Below are 21,770 nucleotides of genomic sequence, written 5' to 3'. Positions count from 1 at the left end.
TTGCACGGACATACAATTGAAGGATAATATTTGTCCAAATCCTCTAGCAGGTGAGGACTACCAAGTCAAAACTAAAGTAGCTACATGTTTCCATAATTCCTTGATTATCCCTGTTGATCCAAAACTAGCCTCTAGCATTTTGTGTTGTATTTACTTTAAGTATAGAAATAAATAAAAAGAAAGCACAAGTAGCAGTCTTGACTAAGTCACCCCAGAGAGGATAATATACACTAAAATTCATGTGTAAAAGGCAAAGTGAATGATATATCATTAGTGGTAAAATTTAATGCCATTGAAAATTAAATTTAAAAAGTAGAACATAACAACATAAATGTAGGTTTCTATTTGACAGTAATGTTTTAAAAGTGTTAGAAAAGAAATAAGGAAAAATACAGGTTTGAAATTAGGGTAAGGTTTTAAATGAGCATTTTTCAAGTAAATTACATCTTGGCAGAAAGATACTTAAAGACGACTAATATTTTTCAAAATTTTGTTACTGAATTACTAATGTTATTTTTCAGTAATCAAAGATACTGTTTTAAATTACCATAATTTTAAATTAACATACTCTAAAGCATAACATAAAGAACAAGGAGGTCCATATCACACTTTAAACAGATCTTCAGCATCTTTAAGCAGATGTTTAGCTCATGCACTTGCATAAAATTTTCTGGTATTACAATCTAAAACTTTTTAAAAGTAAATCCCTGGAATTTTTTACTTTTTTTTCCTAGAGTGAGTGTAGCATATTTAGCTGTGGGGCAAATCTTGGCCCACTTGGAGTCACTGAAAACCATCATAAAACTTCATTACTCTCTTGACCAGCATGAAGGTTTCATGTATAGTCTCCAAAATAAGAAAAATAATGTTAGAGAGATTCTGATTATAGAGACCTAGAAACTTAGTATCTGTACATGACAAACAGATCCAAATTGTCATTAAAAATAAAAAACTAAAAAGAAATGCAATGATATCATGATGTCTAAGCACGAGTGATTCTCCAAAGGAAGTATTTCTGTGTCTCAGTAGTCTAGGCAGATTTCCAAATAAAGCAGTCATTAAACAAATACAGGAGGACCAGTTTACCTGTGTAATTCGGAGTCAAAAGGTCTCCAATGAACTATCTTAGAAAGGATACCAGAGACAGAAAATACTTTTCTTTGGAAGGCCTGGAAGCAGTTGTGCTATAAAAGTTCTGGGCAAAATATTAATTCAGAAAAAAAATACAAAGAAACAGCCAATATCCACCACTGAAAAGTAATAATATTGAAATTCCAGCAAAGTTCTGTATTAGGACACTTTAAAAAAATACATTTCTTAATTACCTTGAATAAGGTCCGAGAATGTTAAAATGAACACCAATACACGATTATTTATATTAGTCAAAAACAGAAGACTGAGGAACTTCAAGGAGGCTTAATTAAGCTGGATTAGAAGGCAGCATGGTAGTAGATTAAAACTGAGGAGCGCACACTGAGGCACACTGGTGTGCAGTGGTGCACACTGAAGGGTACATTACCTACCCACCTTGAGACTCCAAAAGCCATGATGTCAGTGCAGAGGCGAAGACTGTGAGCAGCTCAGCAAAGACCTGTTTTCCAAAATCAAGGAATGCATCGTAAAGATTGAGAGTTCCGTGAAAACAGAATGAAAATCCAGACCCGTATGACTGCATTCCCTCCTTGTCCTTCATCAGAATGGGACAGGTCTGCCTTTGCAGCACAGCCCCCAGCCTCCTTTCTGTGCCGTAACCTGCTGTCTAACACAGCTGCACAGACACTTCTCTAACCTCGTATCTTGACATATGCAAGAGCTATGCTCCTATAGTACTTCTCTTACTACATAGTGAAGTCAGGGGAGGAATGAAGAAGGAGGACCTTTTGGCAGGACCCCACACTCAGGCCATTCTTGGAGTCACAGGATTTTTACTTCCACTTGAAAGGCTGTGTTTGCATCTGCCTATATATTTTTAACATATTATCAGCATACAAACAGTAGTTTAAAAATTGGATTTTAACATGGTATGTATCATATAGAGACATAATACTAAAGCAAGTAGGATTTATTTAGAAGAGTGTTTTGAAAAAAAATTCAAATACTAGAAATAGGAATTCAGATGTATTTGTGCTGTTGAACTATGTGTGTACATGTACAGATGTGTCTCAGTTACTGAAGAATTCAGATTAGTAGACTTAGAGAATCCAGAGATTAATTACTCAAGAGATTAATTACAGTATATGGAGCCTTTCACTTCTAGATTACTGAATCAAATTCAGTGGAAGAAGGCACCAAAGGAGAGGTGTTTAATAGGTCTGGATAACATAAGCAGATAGCATTACTTTACTGTAGTAGACAGTGCCAAATCCAAACAAACAAACATATTATTTTCTAGACATGGAAGACAGAGCTATCTCTTAAATCTTTCAAAATCAAGTCCACAGAGAGCTTCTTGTCCAACAAAGTGAGGAAACCTAGCAGTGAGGTGTGAGATTTCCTGCTTCCATTTGTCCTGTAAATAACTAGAGGAAGGAGGGTTAACTTTTTTTTTTTTTTAGTGAATCTGATTGCTTTTATAAAGTTTTATCTCTTAGTCTGTTTTTCAGCAGGTTTTCAAAGACGCTCAGATACTGTAACAAGGAGGCATTTCCCACATGCTGCTCACAGGATGGACTACATGGACTTTGAGGATGATAGCCGTGGATGGCGGTTTGATATGGATATGGTGATAATCTACATTTATTCAGTGAACTGGGTAATTGGATTTATTGTGTTCTGTTTTCTTTGTTATTTCTTTTTCCCTTTTTAGTCTGTAGTAATCACAGTTAAAGAAAACAGCAGTTACACAAACCACAATAATGTGAATAGAAAAAACTTGAAGAAGGCAAAATGTTTGTTTGATACTGCGTTTATCATTCATAATTGTAATAGACTGCATCAAGCATGCTGTGAGGCTATTTGATACTTCTGCTGTGTGTGACAAAGTACTTGAGTTTGGTTCCAAATATAATGTGAAATCCAGATCATACTTCATTCAGTGCGAGTTTTGCCTTGATTTTGGTAGGAACAGGATTTACCCCTAATGTATAAAATAATTACTCTGTAGAAATATAGAATACTGCTTGTTCTTAGGGGAGTTCTGTGTACTACAGCAGACCCACAGAGTCATTTTGGGGTTCGACTCTATGTTGATACACTTCGCTCACTCATTGGTGCTTCGATTCCTCATATACAAAAGCAATAAAGATGCCTCCCATTTATAGTGAGGTCTTTGGGCAATGGGAGATTATAAGCACTGCAGTGCTGCACCATGCATTATATAGACATCCATCAGAGCTATTTCAATGGCATAATCCAAATCCTGGAAAATTCTGACAATTGATAGACCTGTCAGCATTCTACTGTGGAGATGTGCTGTACTCAGTGCCTGAAATTTTGAGCGTATTAACCAAAAAGAGAAATGATACTGCACAGTGTGCTGACAGTTCATCTTTTCAGCAAATGGCAATCAGAATGAACCAACTAATAACCCCAAGTTCTGCACATTAAAGGGACCATTTTTGTGCAGATTCCCAGAGTAGCACTGTACCTTTCTTTACCCATCCAGATGAGTGTGTTTGCATCCAGCAAGATAGCTAATGGAGGGCAAGCAGCAGGCCTGCTGGCTATGACACTGTGAGACACTAACCCCAGTAAATACTGGAGAAAGAAGCATTCTCCAGTGTAAGAAGACAGTGTAATTATTAAATTGGTGTAACAATTTGGGGATACTCTCAAGTGTGGGCTCACGAGGACTATGTGTCTCCGGGGAGATCACATAAGAGGACACAGTATTTATTTGCACCTTTCATGTGAAAAAATTCTAAAGCACTTTATAGTTATTCTATATATAGATTGCTGAGTTACAGTACCAAACTGCAGCCAGTTCAGCAATCGTTCCATACGTGCTGCTTTACATGGTATTTTCAAATTAAAGTGAAAGAGCTTCTATTAAATTATAAGAAGGATATTAGAAACTATTGTGGGAATCAGGTGCTGAAGAATGGTACAAGGTAGTTCAGAGGCTTACTTTTCAGGAAGGTACAAGGAAGTTTTATTTCTAAGGGCATGACCCTGCAAAGTACACTGTGGTTTCATCTAGAAAAGCATGTGAGTATATGTATGTAGTCCCTCTGGTATCAGGATTTGTGTGGGAGACCTGTGGTTTTTCAGTAGGTGGTGTACTCCCCTGTTCTAGCAGAGAACAAGGAGAAATGTGTTGTGGAAGGTGCCATCTGCCAAATGTGGTGGAATGGAATGGAATGGAATGGATTCAGGGGTTTTATTAAGCGTGTGCTTGTGCTTCTTTACTGGAGTAGGGCCAGCATGGTCAGTCTGTTATAGGCTATAAAGTGATCAGGACCAGAAACTTTCACTTAATCTGAAAAACAGCAGTAAATCATCTACTAATATTTAGTTTTCTTACAGGCTGCATAAAATAATCTCTTTGAGAATATATGTGTAGAATTAAAAATTACAAGTCTAATTACATTGATTGGACTAAATAACTTTTGCCATCTTTATGCAAATTTAAGGAGATATAATAATTGAAATTCACCATAATCAAGCAGTCAGGGTTGCAACAGAGATGCATTTGCTGTAATTTTAGTATATGTAGTTACTTTGTCTCTACCTAAAGGTGATTGGCTCTGTTACTGGTGGCATTAGGCTTAATGTTTTAAAAGCTTTAAGGTTGTAGTAAAGCACTTGGTGAATTTCCCTCTCTATATTGATACGAACAAGTCTTTTAAAAGCTAGGGGTTTTAGGTCGTAGGGTCATGTTTACTACATGCAGATGTGTAGGTCTGTATGCTCAAACATTATCAATAATTTTGAACATTTTTCTTATCTATGCCAGAAATAGGTTCTAACTGCGATTTTTGTCTCTCTAATCTTATTAATTTACTGCTCCTATCTCAGCAATGAGAGGGACTGATTAACCTGTTAAGACAAAATTGCTTCTACCTTTTGATCTCAGAAAATACTAAAATAAAAAGATATCATCAAAAAATTATTTTAACTTTGCTGATATAATCTGAAATTCCCATAATAATGTAATTTAAAATTATTTTACCAGGATATCTGATAAAGCAATATCCTTAAATAAATATTCCAAAATATATTGAGACATAAGAAACATAATATAGATACTATTTATATAAGAAAGAGTTACCTACATCATTTTTAATAGCATGTTACCGTGGTCTTATTCTGAAAAATGCAACAAAGGAGAGTAAAAAATCCAAGGTAATGTTGGCCTCTTTTCTACATTTACAGCAAGAATTGATGACTGAGGGTGGCTGCATTTTCTTAAATTTAGTAGGAGTGACAATTTTGTATGGCATTTCTAACTGTGTAACTCTACCTTTCTTCAAGGCCTAAACAATAAACTGTTTCTTGGGCTATATTGTTTTACTTCTTACTGGTTGTTATTAATTCCAGGGGACAATTAGTTTTAAAAGCTTACAAATGTACATAATGAAGACTGTTGCAACTCTGAGAGACATCCTCCATAGGAAAACACCTAAAAGGCATAGAGTAGAGGTACTTTTCTTTGTCCTTTGTTGCTTTTTTGGGGATACATACTTTTGTAAAAATACAGTAAAAATTCAAAGGCTCAAATTTGGTTTTTCCTTGAAGTCCGCCTGTAAAATGCTGCTGATAACTGTGGGAGCAAGAGTGGGTCCTTTGTAAGCAATTTTCTGGTTAAACTGATCCTGCTCTGCAAGCTTGTCTTTCTTATCTACAATAGTATTAAAATGTTTGCAATAAAATTTGAGTTGTTTGTAGTATTTTGCAGTCATTTCACTAGATTTTTCTTGGTGGGATTAAATTTTAGTATTTTTTTCAATCAATGTCTTGTTTGTTATCCTGTCTATTATGTTTCTGCTTGGGGTGCAGCTAGGGTTTGTTGAATTTTTTACTACTATTATTAACTTTTCATACTAGCAGCCTTTTATTTGTTTCAGTACTTTCCTGGAAATGGTCAGCTTTTGTCAGAAATCATCCTGGGGCAAGGTGTGGATCTTAACACATTCTGACAATGAAGAATACTCAGTGCTGGTACTGTTAGTCCAGACCGATTAACTGTTGAAGGCAGCAGAAATCCAGGACAAGACTAAGTTTGGCTTTGACAGGCAAAGGGACTTTATGCACACTCAGAAGTGTATGAGTTTGTTGCCTAGCAGTGAGTATGCTTGTAGCTCTCCTACCTGCCAAAGGTCCAGTCATCTTGCTTCTCTCACACGATTTACAAAAAAATTCCCAAGCAATAGCTGCACAGGGAGCCGCCACTGTGAAGCACAACAGATTCTTCCACAGCTGTGTACCTGCCCACAGAAACTGAGATCCAAGTTAAGCCTTTACCAGTACACTGCATACACCCCTGAAATATTTACCATATGTCAACAACATTACCACAGTTACTGATATTGAGATGGAAAAGGATGATGAAGCAGAGCTTAGGTTTATTTTGTCATTTTTAGAGGAAAGTAGTGCTGACAACATGAACCTCTGGGAGGAAGAGTAGCTATTGTAGCTATCATTTGACAAGTAACTGTCTTGATGCTGTGTAGTGTTGCTTTTGTTGATGTGTTTTCAGCTTGTTTTGTCCTTGGCAATCCTGACCACTTCATACCTGTGGGACGCACAGTCCCCTCTGGGGAATTCCAAGTCTGTACATGGGGAGTCATAGGCAGACGGAAAAGACAAAGGTAGGACATCAAGAGCATTCTGCTGGTGTTCAGCCCCGCACCCAGGCAGATGCTGAGACAAAGGAGGCAATATATGCTGTGGATTGCTCTGGGCTAGATGTGGAGCAAGACAACAAGCTCTCCTTAGGGATACCCTTTATTTAGCAGAAAGGGCTAAGACAGACAGTAATAGACAGTGAGGTGGATTTAAAACTGGCTGAACAGCCAAGCTCAGAGGGTTTTGATCAGTGGCACAAAGTCTACCTGGAGGCAAGTAACTAGTGGTGTACCCCTGGGTACACAAAACTGGGTCCTGTCCTGTTCATCATCTTCATTAATGATCTGGATGATGGGGTAGAGTGTACCCTCCCCAAGCTGCAGAGGACAAAACTGGGAGGAGTGGCTGATACACCAGAGGGTTGTGCTGCCATCCAGTGGGACCTCAACAGCCTGGAGAAATGGACTGAAAGGAACCTCATGCAGTTCAACAAGAAGTGCAAAGTACTGCACCTGGGAACAGACCCATGCCCTAATACATACTGGGGGTCACCCAGCTGGAAAGCAGCTCTGCAGAAAAGAACGTGGGGGTCTTGGTGGACACCAAGTTGAATATGAGCCAGCAGTGCACCCTGGCATCAAGAAGGCTAATGGTATCCTGGGCTGCATTAGGCAGAGTGTTGCCAGCAGGTCAAGGGAGGTGATCCTTCCCCTCCACTCAGCACTGGTGAGGCCACACCTTGAGTGCTATGTCCACTTCTGAACTCCCCTGTACAACAGAGATTCAGAGCTACTAGAGAGTGTCCAGCAAAGAGCCACTAAGATGATTAAGGGACTGGAGCATCTCTCATACAAGTGATTCTGTGAAGTCATCACACCAGACTTACCAGGTTGAGGACTAAAAAAAGTGGATCCTTCAATAATGGGCAAATAAAACAGGAAATTCTGAGTAGAACTATTAAGGTTTCCCTTAATAACACAATGCTAGAAGAACTTGGCCCACATTTATGTTCATTTCTGTTCTTTTCTATACATATCTGTAATTCTCTGGCTGGAACAATTCATTATAATTTTTTTTTCTCTCACTTGTTTCTTGAGTAGATACAACTGATCTCTTTTTGAGTACCAGTTCAAACTTGAAGGGGTTATCTTTCCTCCTACTTACTGAAATATGTGGTTGTTGCAGTCCTTTAATGGTAAAGTTCAGAAGGGTACCAAGAAAAGAACCACAAGAAATCTAGTTGTATTATTCCAGTATAAGTCATCTGACTGTCAGGAATAGATATTTAGAATACATTATTTAAACTTTCTATTATTATTTAAATTTGTCATGGTTTAAGCCCAGCCGGTAACAAAACACCACAAAGACACTCGCTCACTCCTCCCCCCCAGCCCCAGTGGGATGAGGAGAAAATATAAAGAAAAGCTCATGGGTTGAGACAAGGAGAGTGAGGAATACCACCAGTTATGGTCACAGGCAAAAGACAGACTCAACTTGGGGAAAAAACAAAATCAATTTCATTTACTACCAATCAAATCAAAACAAGGGTAATGAGAAGTAAAACCAAAGCCTAAAACACTTCCCCCCCCACCCCTCCCACCTTCCCGGCTCAATTCCACTCCCAGTTCTCCCTACCTCCTCCCCCCCCAGCAGCACAGGGGGATGGGGAATGGGGGTTGTGGTCAGTTCATCACACAGTGTCTCTGCCGCTCCTTCCTCCTCAGTGGGGGGACTCCTCACTCATCCCCTGCTCCAGTGTGGGGTTCCTCCCACAGGAGACAGTCCTCCATGAACTTCTCCAACATGGGTGCTTCCCACAGGCTGCAGTTCTTCGTGAACTGCCAGCGTGGATCCTTTCTGTGGGCTGCAGTCCTTCAGGCACAGACTGCTCCAGCGCGGGCTTTCCCATGGAGTCACGGCCATCTTGGGGGGCATCCCCCTGCTCTGGCGTGGGGTCCTCCAGGGACTGCAGGTGGGCATCTGCTCCCCCGCTTCCCTCCATGGGCTGGGGGGGACAGCCTGCTGTTTCACCACGGGCTGCAGGGGCATCCCCTCCTCCCCCACACCTCCTCCTCCTCCTTCTTCACTGACCTTGCTGTCTGCAGAGGGGTTTCTCTCACATTCCAATATCCTCCCCCACTGCAGGTTCCCCTTCTTAAATACATTCTCCCAGAGGCGCTACCACTGTCGCTGATGGGCTCGGCCTTGGCCGGAGGCGGGTCTGGCTTGAAGCTGGGGAAGCTTCTAGCAGCTTCTCACAGGAGCCACCCCTGCAGCCCCTCCCCCACTACCAAAAACCCTGCGACACAAACCCAAAACAATATTTTAAAGTCTAAAATCTGACTTTTTATAGGTGAAGGTTTGAATTCACATTTCCAAAAGCACCTCCTAATTTTGGGTGCCTCAGTTTGGCATTCCCATGAGGCTTTCCTTCTAAAGGGACCTGATGCAGAACTGACAATCACCATTCTTCAGAATAGGTTCTTTAGGATTTCTTCTGTTGAAAGGCAAAGCCTGATAAACCTTAAATACACCTATTTATGATGGACTTCAGTAGTGATCCAGATCCCAGCAGAATCAATGGAAGCCATCATTGTAAATACTTAGTTTCTCATACGTATCTGCAACTGGATTTTTGTGTTACAAACTTTTTCCATTATTGTAAAACATGTTCAGATGGAATTTCTGAAATGAGTTTTCAGAATTTCTTGAGGCACAACCAAGTTCAAATTTTATATTTACTTATATTTGATTACCCTATGACTGAAAGCAAACTAAACCTCCAGTGTCTTAGACATATTACGATTTCTTTGTTGCTGTGATGTAATCCCAGAAAATATATACTGTCAAAATGAACTTAATAAAATAACTTAGTTAAAAATCATTTAAGTTAAAAATAACTTAATAATAATCTATTTAATTTTCCATGAAACATTTTCTTAAGTTGAAATATTTTACCTTTCCGGTAAGGCATTAAAATGTAATCCTATTTGAAAGTACTTTCCAGTGTTACGCTGTGGAAGTTTAACTGTAAAATGTAATATTTAATTTACAGTATTTCACTTTTCACTTGATTATATTTTTTCAGAGCGATTTCTTATTTAAAAAAAAAAAAAAATGTTCCTAAAAGAAGACTGAAGGTATGTGTAATTTCGTATTGTGATTTCACTAAAATTATTTTACTACAGACAGATCCTTCAGGACAAACTTCATCTCTGATACACACTGGAGAAAATGTGCTGAATAAGCTGACAAATTTGATCTGAGAAATACTTCTGGGCAAGTCAGCAGTTTGACACTGTAGAACAAAAAGCTCAGAGCTCACCCTCAGCAGGACAGAGTTATGTAGGAGACCAAATGGCTTTCCTTGCCCTTTGAGTGCTGCTCAGGGCACTCTCTACGTATTTGGATACACAGTCTGCACTTGCACTTTAGGGTCAGCTTTTGTCCTCTAATGCACAGGTGTCCCATGCAAGGCCTTGGGAGTTATCCAGGGCATCTGATGGCAGACGTTGATTTTCCTTTTCCTCTTCATTAAAACATTCCTGAATATTGCCAGTTTTCTTAAGGTCTTTTGCTTGATCTGTGACTGCTGAACTCTACCCAAAGGGGACAAGATGATGTGCTATTATTTTTCATTACTTTTTGCCCTTTGGGGCTGCTCTTCCATTTCAATCAGTTGATGTCAGCTGAGGCATGACATATCCCCCCTGAAACTCTGAACTTTTACCCAGGTAAGAATCTGTGACCTATTGTATTTTACAGCCTTTAATGAAAATTGTGGCAAACATAAACAGAAGGAAAATATATACCCTGCCAAAGAAGTGCACAAAACAATTCCTAGCACTAGATATAAACAAAACCCCAAGATCTTTTCAAAGTGACTTCTGGGTCCCTGTATAGAAGTTCTCTATAAAGAATTCCAGGAGCCAGGGCATGGTTGGTTCTTGCAAGAAACCAAACATGAAGGTGTAAAGTAGCAGATAAGCAAAGGACAGCAAAGCAGCCACTGCTGGATAGCAGTACTGGGTAGCAGTAGCAGGTACTGGATGCCTTTCAGCCTGGCCTAGAAAAACAAAGGTCAGCGTTAACAGCACAAAGCTATTTTACTGACCACTGCCTAGAAAACAGCTGACTATTCCCTCAGCTTTGTTCAAGGCTGGTGGAAAATGAGAACAGGGTCAGAAGAGTGGGTTATGTACCCATTTGCTCGTTGTACCTGTGAAGGTGAAAGCCCTCAAGGTCCTGGCTTAGCCTGCCTGGACCTGGTTTCCTGAGGGCTCTCAGAGGCATAAGGCCTTTACACATTAATCCTTGGACAGGAAAGCATGCTCCTTCATTCAGGATTGCTCATGATACACGAAAAATGTTACTACTGAAAAAAGCCCCACAGGATTAGTTGAAATTTCAAATATATCTGTTAGCACTTCCTTTAATATTGTAGCAGCAATCAGTATCCTGTGTGTACTTAACTAAGTATTTGTTGAGTTTGAAAGATACTCTGGACCTCAGTACTGCTGCATATCCTAACCAGATACTCCTCTGGCACCCATCAGCAATGCTGCCTTCCCTCAGCCACATTTTTTAATGTCCATTCTACTTTATAAAATTGGGAAAGACTTCTTCAGCTTCACACCCTCGACATCTCAATACTAATTTGCAAATAAAACTGTTCCCATGGTTTCTAGATTGATGTTATACAAGTGATACATATCACTATGATACTGTATTAGTGATGGCTTCTTTAAATTTGCAGTTTGGTTTTAGGATGAGAAAACTGCAGTAATTATATTCTGACTTTTCACTAGATATCGTTTTAACTTAATCTGTTTCGTTTTCCATCAAACATTTTCAACATTCATTTGAAATATTTCTACATTTCCGGTAAGGCATTAAAATGTAATCAGGCAATCACTTAAAATGTACTCCACACATAGTCTTTTATCCTCAAACAAGACAATGAAGCAGAAAAAGTAAATGCCACCAATAAAAAGAGCATGGTAAGTCATTTGATATTGATGTAAGCATTAAAAATTAATTATTTAAAATCCTTTTTACTCTGTCATTAAAAAAAAAAAAAAAAAGAGTATTAAAACGCTAATCATGTAATGTACTCTGTTTCTGAGCTGGAGAATGAAATTCAGACTGAGCAGAAGGGAAATCTCCTGTAGCCTCACTGTATTACCTGTATAAAATAAAGGATGGTAGGTATTGACATAAAAATCTAGATGACCATCCTGTTCAATGAAAAGTGAAAAATAATACTTTAAAGGATCCTATGTAATCCCAATCTCCCTAAAATAATCTCTGGTTTGGGAGTATTAGCTCTTCATATAATTAGGTTGCTACCCAAGAAATACTGTTTAGACTCACAGTCAAAGTTTGAAAATAACTGAAATTCACATAAACCTGTCCTTAATCCATGCAGATTATAAATCCTTGGGGATGTACATGACTCCAGAATTCATTACCAGTCATAGCATGGCATCTGATGGTGCCTGAAAGACAACACATTCCGATTAGAAACATATGAGGTAAGAATGTGTTTGCCTTGCAGATGGCTCTAGCTAGCTAATGTATGCATTTCAGCTGTCAGAAGTTAAACTAGTTCTAAAATAATTTCAATTAGACATCAGGAGAGGAAGAATATGCTAATTTTCTTTTATATCTTATCAAGCAGAGAATGTTTCAAGAAATTAATGTTACAGGCAATTTATAGCCCTATCTGGTTCCATCTTAAAGAACTGGACCCCACTTTTTATCTTTTTAAAGACTTGTGAATTAAATGAACATAGAAGTTAATAATTAGCTGTATGGTCGTGATTTTTCCAATACATACAGTGCAATTTTACATGAACAGCAATTGCATGACTTGCAAAATTGTCTTATAGTTTTGTATTATACTCACCTAGGCTCCCAAACTCATTTTTATTTGTCATCTACACTGTGACTTAAATTCTAAACTACAAAAAATGACATAATGGCATTAAATTACCAAGCTGTACTGGTATTTTTCTTTAATACTGCTTAAGACAGGAATATAGTGTAATGGTAACAATAGCATAAATTGAGATACCCTTATCTTTCCTTATCTGTGATTCCTAAAGTGCCTTATTTTCAGAGTGATTTACAGGTCAAATTCCCATTATTTTTAATCTCTAACAACAAGTTCTTCAGAACTTCCATTTTCCATGCAGAGTCCAGCAGCAACAATGCTCAATGTGCAAAGCACTTAGAGCTTCGCTAGTGAAAGGCAGTTTTACAAGCACAAGATGATATCTAAATGCAAGTATTACAGTGTTAATCCAACAGATTAACACATATTTTGGCAACAGTAACTGAATTATCATTATCAGAATTTAAATCAAAGGACAGCCAAATTATACATGCATGGCTTGTGTAGATACTAAGTAAATTCTTTATTGACTTAAAAAAAAAAGCTGGTTTAGCATGTACTGCTTTACAGGAAGTTTTAAAAGTTTTTCGGGATTTGTCTGTGACCCACTGGTAAGGAGATTTCTGGAAGATTCCCGCTAGCCTCCACATACTGCTTAGCTAAGTACCCTCAGCAGGAAAAGGAGAAAATGTCTAAACCTTTCAATAGTGCAGATGATAGTAAGTTGCTTCAGGCAACAAAATATAAATCACAATGTGATTTATTAAACATTTTTCTGTTTTTGACTAAGAAAGATGAGTTTATTTCACGTCTAAGCTTTTTGACAAATACAAGTAAAGCAATCCAGTAGTTATTGCACAAACCTGAGTCAAGAAACCTTTCTGTTGTCAGCATCATCAGTGATCAGCCATGTGATCATAGCAGTCATACAACTTTTTTTGTAGAAAAGGATGCTCATAAAGACTGTTGAGCCGTCACTTTGAAAACCACTGTAAGCATAATTCAGCATTATATTAGAAAAACAGTGCAATTTTGATATATGGTGAATAAAAAAGACTCTTAAATGTATTGAAATGACTCACTTTTTAAACATTAATAATAGGTGGATTTCAAAAGCAAGGTAACAAATTATTTCAAACAAAATGAATGGTGGTATATTTTTAAAAGATCTTCAACTGCAACAACAACTGTGATTCATTTATGTTTCTTCCTGAAAGGTAAAGCAGTGAGTCCAACCACTGCACAGTAACTGAGTCACAGTGCACCTAAAATCAAGGACTTGAAGGAGAAAATGTCAAGTCCTAGAAAAGAGAGTCTTCCAAACAGGTAAGGATGAAGTCCTGATTCAGCAATGAAAGTTGTCCACCAGCCCCTTGTTTTTAACCTACTGTTATGGACAAATCCAGTCTCTCACTAGTCCTTTTTCTGTACCGCTGCAACAGACATACTGCACCTGAAATTGCTGTGCTCTACTCCCCTTTTAGTGCAGGAATCCTCACATGGACTAGAGCCAGCATAGCTGGCTGTGTGCAGTATTGCTTGGCATTAGGAAATCATACAGATGGCAGGGAGCATGGTCAGATGACACTGCAAACTGCCCATGCACTGCCAGAACAGGCTCTAGGTGACTGTTAAAAAAGTGAAAATTGAGTGGCTGCAGCTTTCCAAATATCTCTGCTTTATTCCCAGGAAGGAGCTCTAATGTAGAATGAGGCCTATATTCTCCAAAGGTCCTGGACACCTAACTCCCCTTAGAATAGTAGTATCTTTTATGCATAATGATACATGTGCTTATCACTGATCACAGTAATCTTTTTCTACAGTTTAGTGGCCAGAGCACTTCTGGGAAAAGGGTTTAAACATATCCTCCTGGAACCAAAACTTCCCTTGTCCACAGCAGATGCCCTAAGCACTAGGTGATTATGTAGGCATGTGAGGGGGCAGCAACACTTTACTGTCAAGTGAAAGAAAGATACTATATTATGGTTGGACTCGATGATCTTAAAGGTCTTTTCCAACCTAAATGATTCTATGATTCTATCTGAGTTTAAATACATTATTAAGCGCAGAAGATGCAGTTTCTAAGTTCCCTATTTCACAGAAATTTAATCTTTCAGTTACATGATTTAGTCAGGGGTATATGGGAGAAGGGGAAAAGAGGCAAATACTAGTCTTGGATATGCCTTTCACGTTTTAGGGGCTTTTTCCCCCAGTTACCATATGACTATTGTGAATCCCATTCTCCTGCATCTAATTTTCGCTCTTCTAGATAAAGGGAACTCAATCTAAGTCCTATTTTGAATTTCAGTTCCCTTGGTAAATGCCTATACTTGAAGATCTGAGTATGTTGATAACCTTGAGCCCTTTTTAATCATGATCCTTCATGAGTCCAGCTCCTAGAAAACAATTGTTGTTTGTACTTCTGAAAAAAAGTACGGATTTTTATATGTTGCTATATATAGGAAGAAGGTATAATTATAGTACTAAGTCTATTAAAACCACATGTCCCGGTTTAGGCCCAGCTGGTGACAAAGCATCAGGTGGACACTCGCTCACTCCTCCCTGAGTGGGGTGGGATGGGGAGGAGAAAATATAAAGAAAAGCTCATGGGTCAAGACAAGGACAGGGAGGGATCACTCAGCCATTATGGTCTCGGGCAAAAAACAGACTCAACTTGGGGAAAAAACAAAATCAATTTCATTTACTACCAATCAAATCAAAACAAGGGTAATGAGAAGTAAAACCAAAGCCTAAAACACTTTCCCCCCCTAACTACTCCCTCCTTCCCAGGCTCAACTCCACACCCAGTTCTCCCTACCTCCTCCCCCCCCAGCAGCACAGGGGGATGGGGAATGGGGGTTGTGGTCAGTTCATCACACAGTGTCTCTGCTGCTCCTTCCTCCTCAGTGGGGGGACTCCTCACTCATCCCCGGCTCCACCGTGGGGTCCCTCCCACAGGAGACAGTCCTCCACGAACTTCTCCAACATGGGTCCTTTCCACGGGCTGCAATTCTTCACGATCTGCTCCAGCGTGGATCCTTTCTGTGGGCTGCAGTCCTTCAGTCACAGACTGCTCCAGCATGGGCTTTCCCATGGAGTCATGGCCATCTTGGGGGGCATCCCCCTGCTCCAGTGTGGGGTCCTCCAGGGGCTGCAGGTGGGCATCTGCTCCACTGCTCCCCTCCATGGGTTGGGGGGGGACAGCCTGCTGTTTCACCACAGGCTTCAGGGGCATCCCCTCCTCCCCCACTCTTCCTCCCCTCATTCCTCGCTGACCTTGGTATCAGCAGAGGGGTTTCTCTCACATCCGACTCCCCTCTCCGCTGCAGGTTCCCCTTCTTAAATCTGTTCTCCCAGAGGCGCTACCACTGTCGCTGATGGGCTCGGCCTTGGCCAGAGGCGGGTCTGGCTTGAAGCTGGGGAAGCTTCTAGCAGCTTCTCACAGGAGCCACCCCTGCAGCCCCTCCCCCACTACCAAACCCCACCACACAAACCAAATACACCACTGTATATCAAGGTAAATACCTGATTAAAACTCTGGAGATACTTCTCTTTTAAATAGTCATAAGGAAAAGTATTGGGGTGATAAATGGATTGAGTGCAGCCCTGTGGAGAAGGACTTGGGGATACTGGTGAATGAAAAGATGGATGTGACCCGGTAATGTGCGCTCACGGCCCAGAAAGCCAACCATATCCTGGGCTGCATCAAAAGAAGCGTGGCCAGCAGTCAAGGGAGGTGATTCTGCCCCTCTACTCTGCTCTGGTGAGACCCCACCTAGAGTACTGTGTCCAGCTCTGGGGTCCTCAGTACAGGAAAGACATGGACCTGTTGGAGCGGGTCCAGAGGAGGGCCACAAAAATGATCAGAGGGCTGGAACACCTCTCCTGTGAGGACAGGCTGAGAGAGTTGGGGTTGTTCAGCCTGGAGAAGAGAAGGCTCCGGGGGAACCTTAGTGCAGCCTTTCAATACTTAAAGGGGGCTTATAAGAAAGATGGGCACAGGCTTTTTAGTAGGGCCTGTTGTGACAGGACAAGGGGTAACGGTTTTAAACTGAATGAGGGTAGATTCAGATTAGATATGATGAGGGTGGTGAGCCACTGCAACAGATTGCCCAGAGAAGTTGTGGATGTCCCGTCCTTAGAAGTGTTCAAGGCCTGGTTGGATGGGGCTTTGAGCAACCTGGTCTAGTGGAAGGTGTCCCTGCCCATGGCAGGGGGGTTGGAACTAGATGATCTTTAAGGTTCCTTCCAACTCAAACCATTCTATGATTCTATGACCTATTGGAGTAAATGTTTTCCCTTTCTATGTCAATTTATACCAGTTGTCTAAGCATCCTCCTGCAATCATTACTGTAACCTATATAACCATTATTATGATTGTACTAGTTATTTTTATACTGGAAACCAGCAGATTTCTCATTTATTTTTATATTGGTAAATATATTTCTAATTTAATATTATAAACAAATTTATACATGCTACTGCTTTCAAGTAGTGGACTTCAAAATGAATTGAAATTTTCTTCAATAATATTCAAGCAAGAATAGGAAAAAAATGCTTTAATAAGCCACCAGCAGAAGTCAATTACTAAATATCTGAACAACTGTTTCTCAAGTTTTTAAAAACCTTTTTAAAAAGCAAGAAAATACATTTCTCTTATCAGATAATGGATGAATGCAAAAAATGTTCACTATTTCAAATAAATGTGTATAACAATGAAACTTTTCAACTTTAATGGAAAGAAAAAGCAAAATAACACTTAATATAATTATGCTGAGCATTCATTAAGAAATTGGGGTTTGACATCATTATCAGTTTATAGGAGATGCAGTTTTTAGGTACTGTATTAGCCTTTATGCTGTTTATCACATTCAGTCAGAGTCAGAGTTGCTGCAGTCCTTACTGAGAGCCATGGGGAACGTGCAAAACCTCCTCTTTCACCATTCCCAGTTGTCATGAGTGTTCATTTTCTGGGAAATGTGACAAATCCTTCCTTCTATAGCAGGCACTGCATTTACTGATATTTTTTAACTGTGCTTTCTTCAAAGGCTTGTGGCAAATTCAAAAAATGTAAATAAAGTAATAGTAATAAAGTAATATAGATATATATATTATTAAAAATAGAATACAAATAATTATATTAAATACTGATCATTTAAGCAACTTAAAATATTAATCTGATTGTATGGTAACTCTGGTATATTTAATAAACACTTTAAACCCAAGGTTTTTATTATAAACTATAATTTTGATAAATATTCCAAACTTCATGGATGATAAAGACCACGATTATGGAATTACTGTTTGTTCAAGTTTTGCAGGGTGAACTATTCATTACCAGATCTCTACTTTCAATCTCATGCAGATTATTTGAAGCTAAAAGTTAAACTTCAACTTAACTACTACTGCTTTTTGCTAGAGATTTCTTACATGCCAGTTATATACAGTGCTGGTTTAAGACTTTGGCCCTCAAATGCACAGCTTGAAAGAAGATCTTGACAGTAGTCCTACCTCTCCTATCTGTTCCTTCAGAAGTACCATTAACACACCGTGCAGTGAGTGCACTAGAGATCTATGTACATGCCAAGTCTAATGGATAGGGTGCACACTAGCATGTAGTGCCCAGGAGCTTTTCAGAGATTAAAAACTCCTGCTGATCCACAGACTGAGAACAGTAGATGTACTGTGCAAAGTGAATATGATGATTGACTATTGTAATATAAGTCATTGGTGAGTTTGAATAGTATGACAACGAGAGGAGAGAGGGAGAATTGTGAAAAAGAGTAATTTATTTTTATTTTTCTGTGTGAGGAAAAAGAGTTTAAATATGATGTGGTGATATGGAGAGAGCCAGTATGGGATTCAAAGAGGGACAATAACGTGGCTTGACGTGTATGCATGTATCAGGGAGCCCATTAGAGAGCCCCAGCCCACTGTTCTCATGAGCCGTTTAAAGTAATGTGGGGGCTGTATTAGCTTTGGACAGGCTGTCAATAGGATGACTCTTTCCTGCACCTAACATGCCTCCTGCTACATCAGGATCAAGAAGGAAAGGTAAGAAAGACATCAATTAGGCCACTTTTATTATCCATCAAAAGATACTTGTGCTAGGAGTAGGTCCAACAGAAAAAAAGGTTACATTTTTTCATTGGCTTTCAAAGACAGAAAAAATGAGAATAAAGCAATTCACACAGCTGTACGGCGATAAAGAGGCATAGCTAGTGAACCTAAGGGAGAATAGTGAAAGAAAAGATTTAGAAGGAAAATTAAGAACTTCTGTTTCTCACTGAACTTTGAGACATCTACTTTCATCAGAAATTGATCATCATTGCATTATCTCAAGCTCTCCATTGTGAAATGCTAATAGTGTTTCTAGGTTTTGTTCTGTGGCTTTGACCTGATTTCCTTCATACTTTCTCAAAACAAAGCAATCTACTCCCAATAGCATTTTTGAAGCCTTTACAGACATGGGGTTATAAATTACTTTGGCAAAATTACAAATAGAAGGTTTTAGCTAATGCAAATGCTTTGAGACAGACTTTTTTGTGCTTTTCAGCACCATTCATAGAAGCATGTGAGCCTTTGTCTGGCTTATGTAATTTAGATCTATGAAAATGGATTCAACTATCTTCACTTTTCACACCATTCTTTTAGGATCAAAAGTATGTAACAGGTGCTTATCCCAGAATGTCAGGTAGACTTCCCTATCCAATTCTAGAAGAGATTAAAACATATTTGGTATTGCATCTACTATTGACTTCTCTGTCCCTCTTCACAGTCAGTTTAAAAACCATACACCATATTCTGCATTTTCTGTCTATGAAGCAATAAATATTCTAAATAAGAGCCATAATTGCCAGTTCGCAAGGTGAGACATACGATACAAATAAAATACAACATTTTATTCACAGTCTTTTGGGTGTAGGAAAAGCTGAACAAGATGCAAGATAGCCAGTATTAGAACATGCCATAAACTGTTCATTTAAGTGCAAAAATGTAGATGACAAAGAATAATGCCTCACTTCTTGAGCATTTTGTATGTCTTTGACTAAAGGAGAACTGCTTTCTGGAATATTAAAAGAATTTTACTCACTGTCTTAAACTGCCTGTAAGTAAATTCCATTTTTTAGCTTTTTCTTCTGCAGTTCAAACTTGGGACAGGGGCATAATTTATTGGTATGAAAATAAGAATATATTTTAGCCTGCAAGGTTCAGGAATAGATGGCAAAAGTCTCTTACGGAGACCTTTAAGTTAGTATTGCAGTCATCTAAAGAATTCCTTTGATCAGCATCCTTCCCTTCTCATAAGTAAATAGTGTTCTGAAAGAAACAGCTTTGTTCAAACATCACTGAGAAGAACCTAAAAAAACCCTCAAGGACCATATTCATGACTGTAAAGAATAAAATCTCAGGTGGGATTTTTCAGACCTGCCCAAGCAAATCAGGACTTATAATCCACATATCCCACTTTAATCTCAGGTATATCAAAGCTGAAGGGGGTCTTGCAATAACAATATGGGCTTATCTGCCTTTAAAGCATTGGTTTTGGTATTGAAGTTATTTTAAATTAATTCCAACTTTTGTAACCATGGGAAACCCAGTACAAAAAAACTTCTGCCACTGCTGCCTGGAGGAGATAGAGCAACACAATCTTCGCTCTCTCCAGAGATTTATGGGTGTTTATGAGAGGCTAAGAAAGAAAAGGAGATAGACGGTGACAGTGCCAGGATGTATCAGTAGATCTACATCCTGCAAAAATAATTTTGCCACAGACTTTTTCTGTGGATAAAGAGGGGACTTTATCAGAAAGGCTTTTGTCCCTTCAAAGCCCTTACATCCTAAATGCAAAGCCTCCATATGTTAAATCCACTTCCCTAGAAGGGGACTAGAATTTCAAAACAAGGTTTGACCTCCTTAAGAGTCTTTTCTACCTCCTCCATTTTCATGTCCCTTCAGAAACCCATGTCTACATGCCTGCAGGAGTGATTGCCCCAAAATGATCAACTGTGAATAATGTGTGAAGTAGCTTGTATCTGAGGAAGTATTACCATATTCATAAAGTAGCAGCTCTGTGGACTTACAGGGTTAGATACTTGGAAGCTGTCACAGATCTTTCCTACCTTTTCTCAGCTGCACTCTGGTAAAGTTCCCATAGACTAATGTCCTAATATTTTGTATTATTTTGTGTATTATATCACTTTATTTGCATTATTTTAATTCCCAGTAAACTGGATGATTAAAAGATGACCATAAAAAGCAAGTCTCTGAGAGAAATAAATCATCATATTCGCATATATGACAGTTCTGTGAATATACTCATTTAAATGCCTATTTCAAAATTACTTTGAATTGTAAGGTTGCAAAAACACTAGTAATAAAACTATTCAATTTTTGGTTTAGTATGAGTTTTTTATTCGTTGGAAAAGTGAGTTGAAATTGCTTGGAGCTACCTTCTTAAATAACTTCCAGACTGAACATGTACATTTTGCATGCAAATAAGACTGAGAGATTGTGGCTACAAATAGCTATACTTGATTTGAATATGCAAAAATAGTATTTGCATGTGTGAACTTTACTAGAAGACGAGTAAGAGAGTTTAAAAAACAGGCTTGATATCTGTGTTTTCTAATCTTCTGCAGGATGACAGGAATATTTATCAAACTAAAGACACACAGGAATATCAGGAACAAATCTGAAAACTGATGGGGGAAAAGAATAAAATTATAATCCAGTGTACTCTCATAATTCAGCAGTCAATCAGATTGTACTTTATGGAAATAAAGTTTCACAAGCATTAATAATAACAGTAAACATATCACAACTTATATTAGCCAAGTATTCTTAATAGCAAGTTGGTAGACCTTGCTTTCCTTCAGATACAGTCCTTGATTTTTTACTGAGTCTCCTACAGTTCTGTGCCCTGGTTCTGTGTCTGGATGAAGTCCAAATTCTATTCCTGCTACCTGAGGAAATATGGAAGTTAAGAAGACAAATACAGGCTAGGAAAAAGGAATAAATCAAATTAATGAACCATTCAGAACAATGCAGTAAGAGCCAGACTCAGAGCAAAAAAGACACTGCTCTTAAAATAACAAGATTAATGAGATCATACTTGCACCGAATATCCTACAGTTATAAGGGTATTTGT

General features: G+C 38.8%; 1 protein-coding gene across 2 annotated transcripts in view; it reads left to right on the top strand.

Moving 5' to 3' along the window:
* RNF180 (ring finger protein 180) overlaps positions 1-5,828 on the top strand; it is an 82,977-nt gene extending 77,149 nt beyond the window's left edge. The window contains exons 7-8 of one of the 2 annotated variants that reach the window (XM_052777568.1): positions 2,604-2,752; positions 5,479-5,828. In XM_052777568.1, coding sequence (XP_052633528.1) covers positions 2,604-2,752; positions 5,479-5,730 — 401 coding nt within the window. In that variant the 3' untranslated portion in view covers positions 5,731-5,828. The remainder of the gene's footprint in view (positions 1-2,603; positions 2,753-5,478) is intronic. The other variant, XM_052777567.1, reaches the window with a different exon arrangement.
* The last annotated feature ends 15,942 nt before the right edge of the window (positions 5,829-21,770 follow it).

Source organism: Harpia harpyja, chromosome Z, assembly GCF_026419915.1.
Source record: "Harpia harpyja isolate bHarHar1 chromosome Z, bHarHar1 primary haplotype, whole genome shotgun sequence".
Lineage (NCBI taxonomy): Eukaryota > Metazoa > Chordata > Aves > Accipitriformes > Accipitridae > Harpia > Harpia harpyja.
The sequence above is the reverse complement of the archived record's forward strand: the minus strand, read 5'-3'. Positions and strand labels throughout refer to the sequence as shown.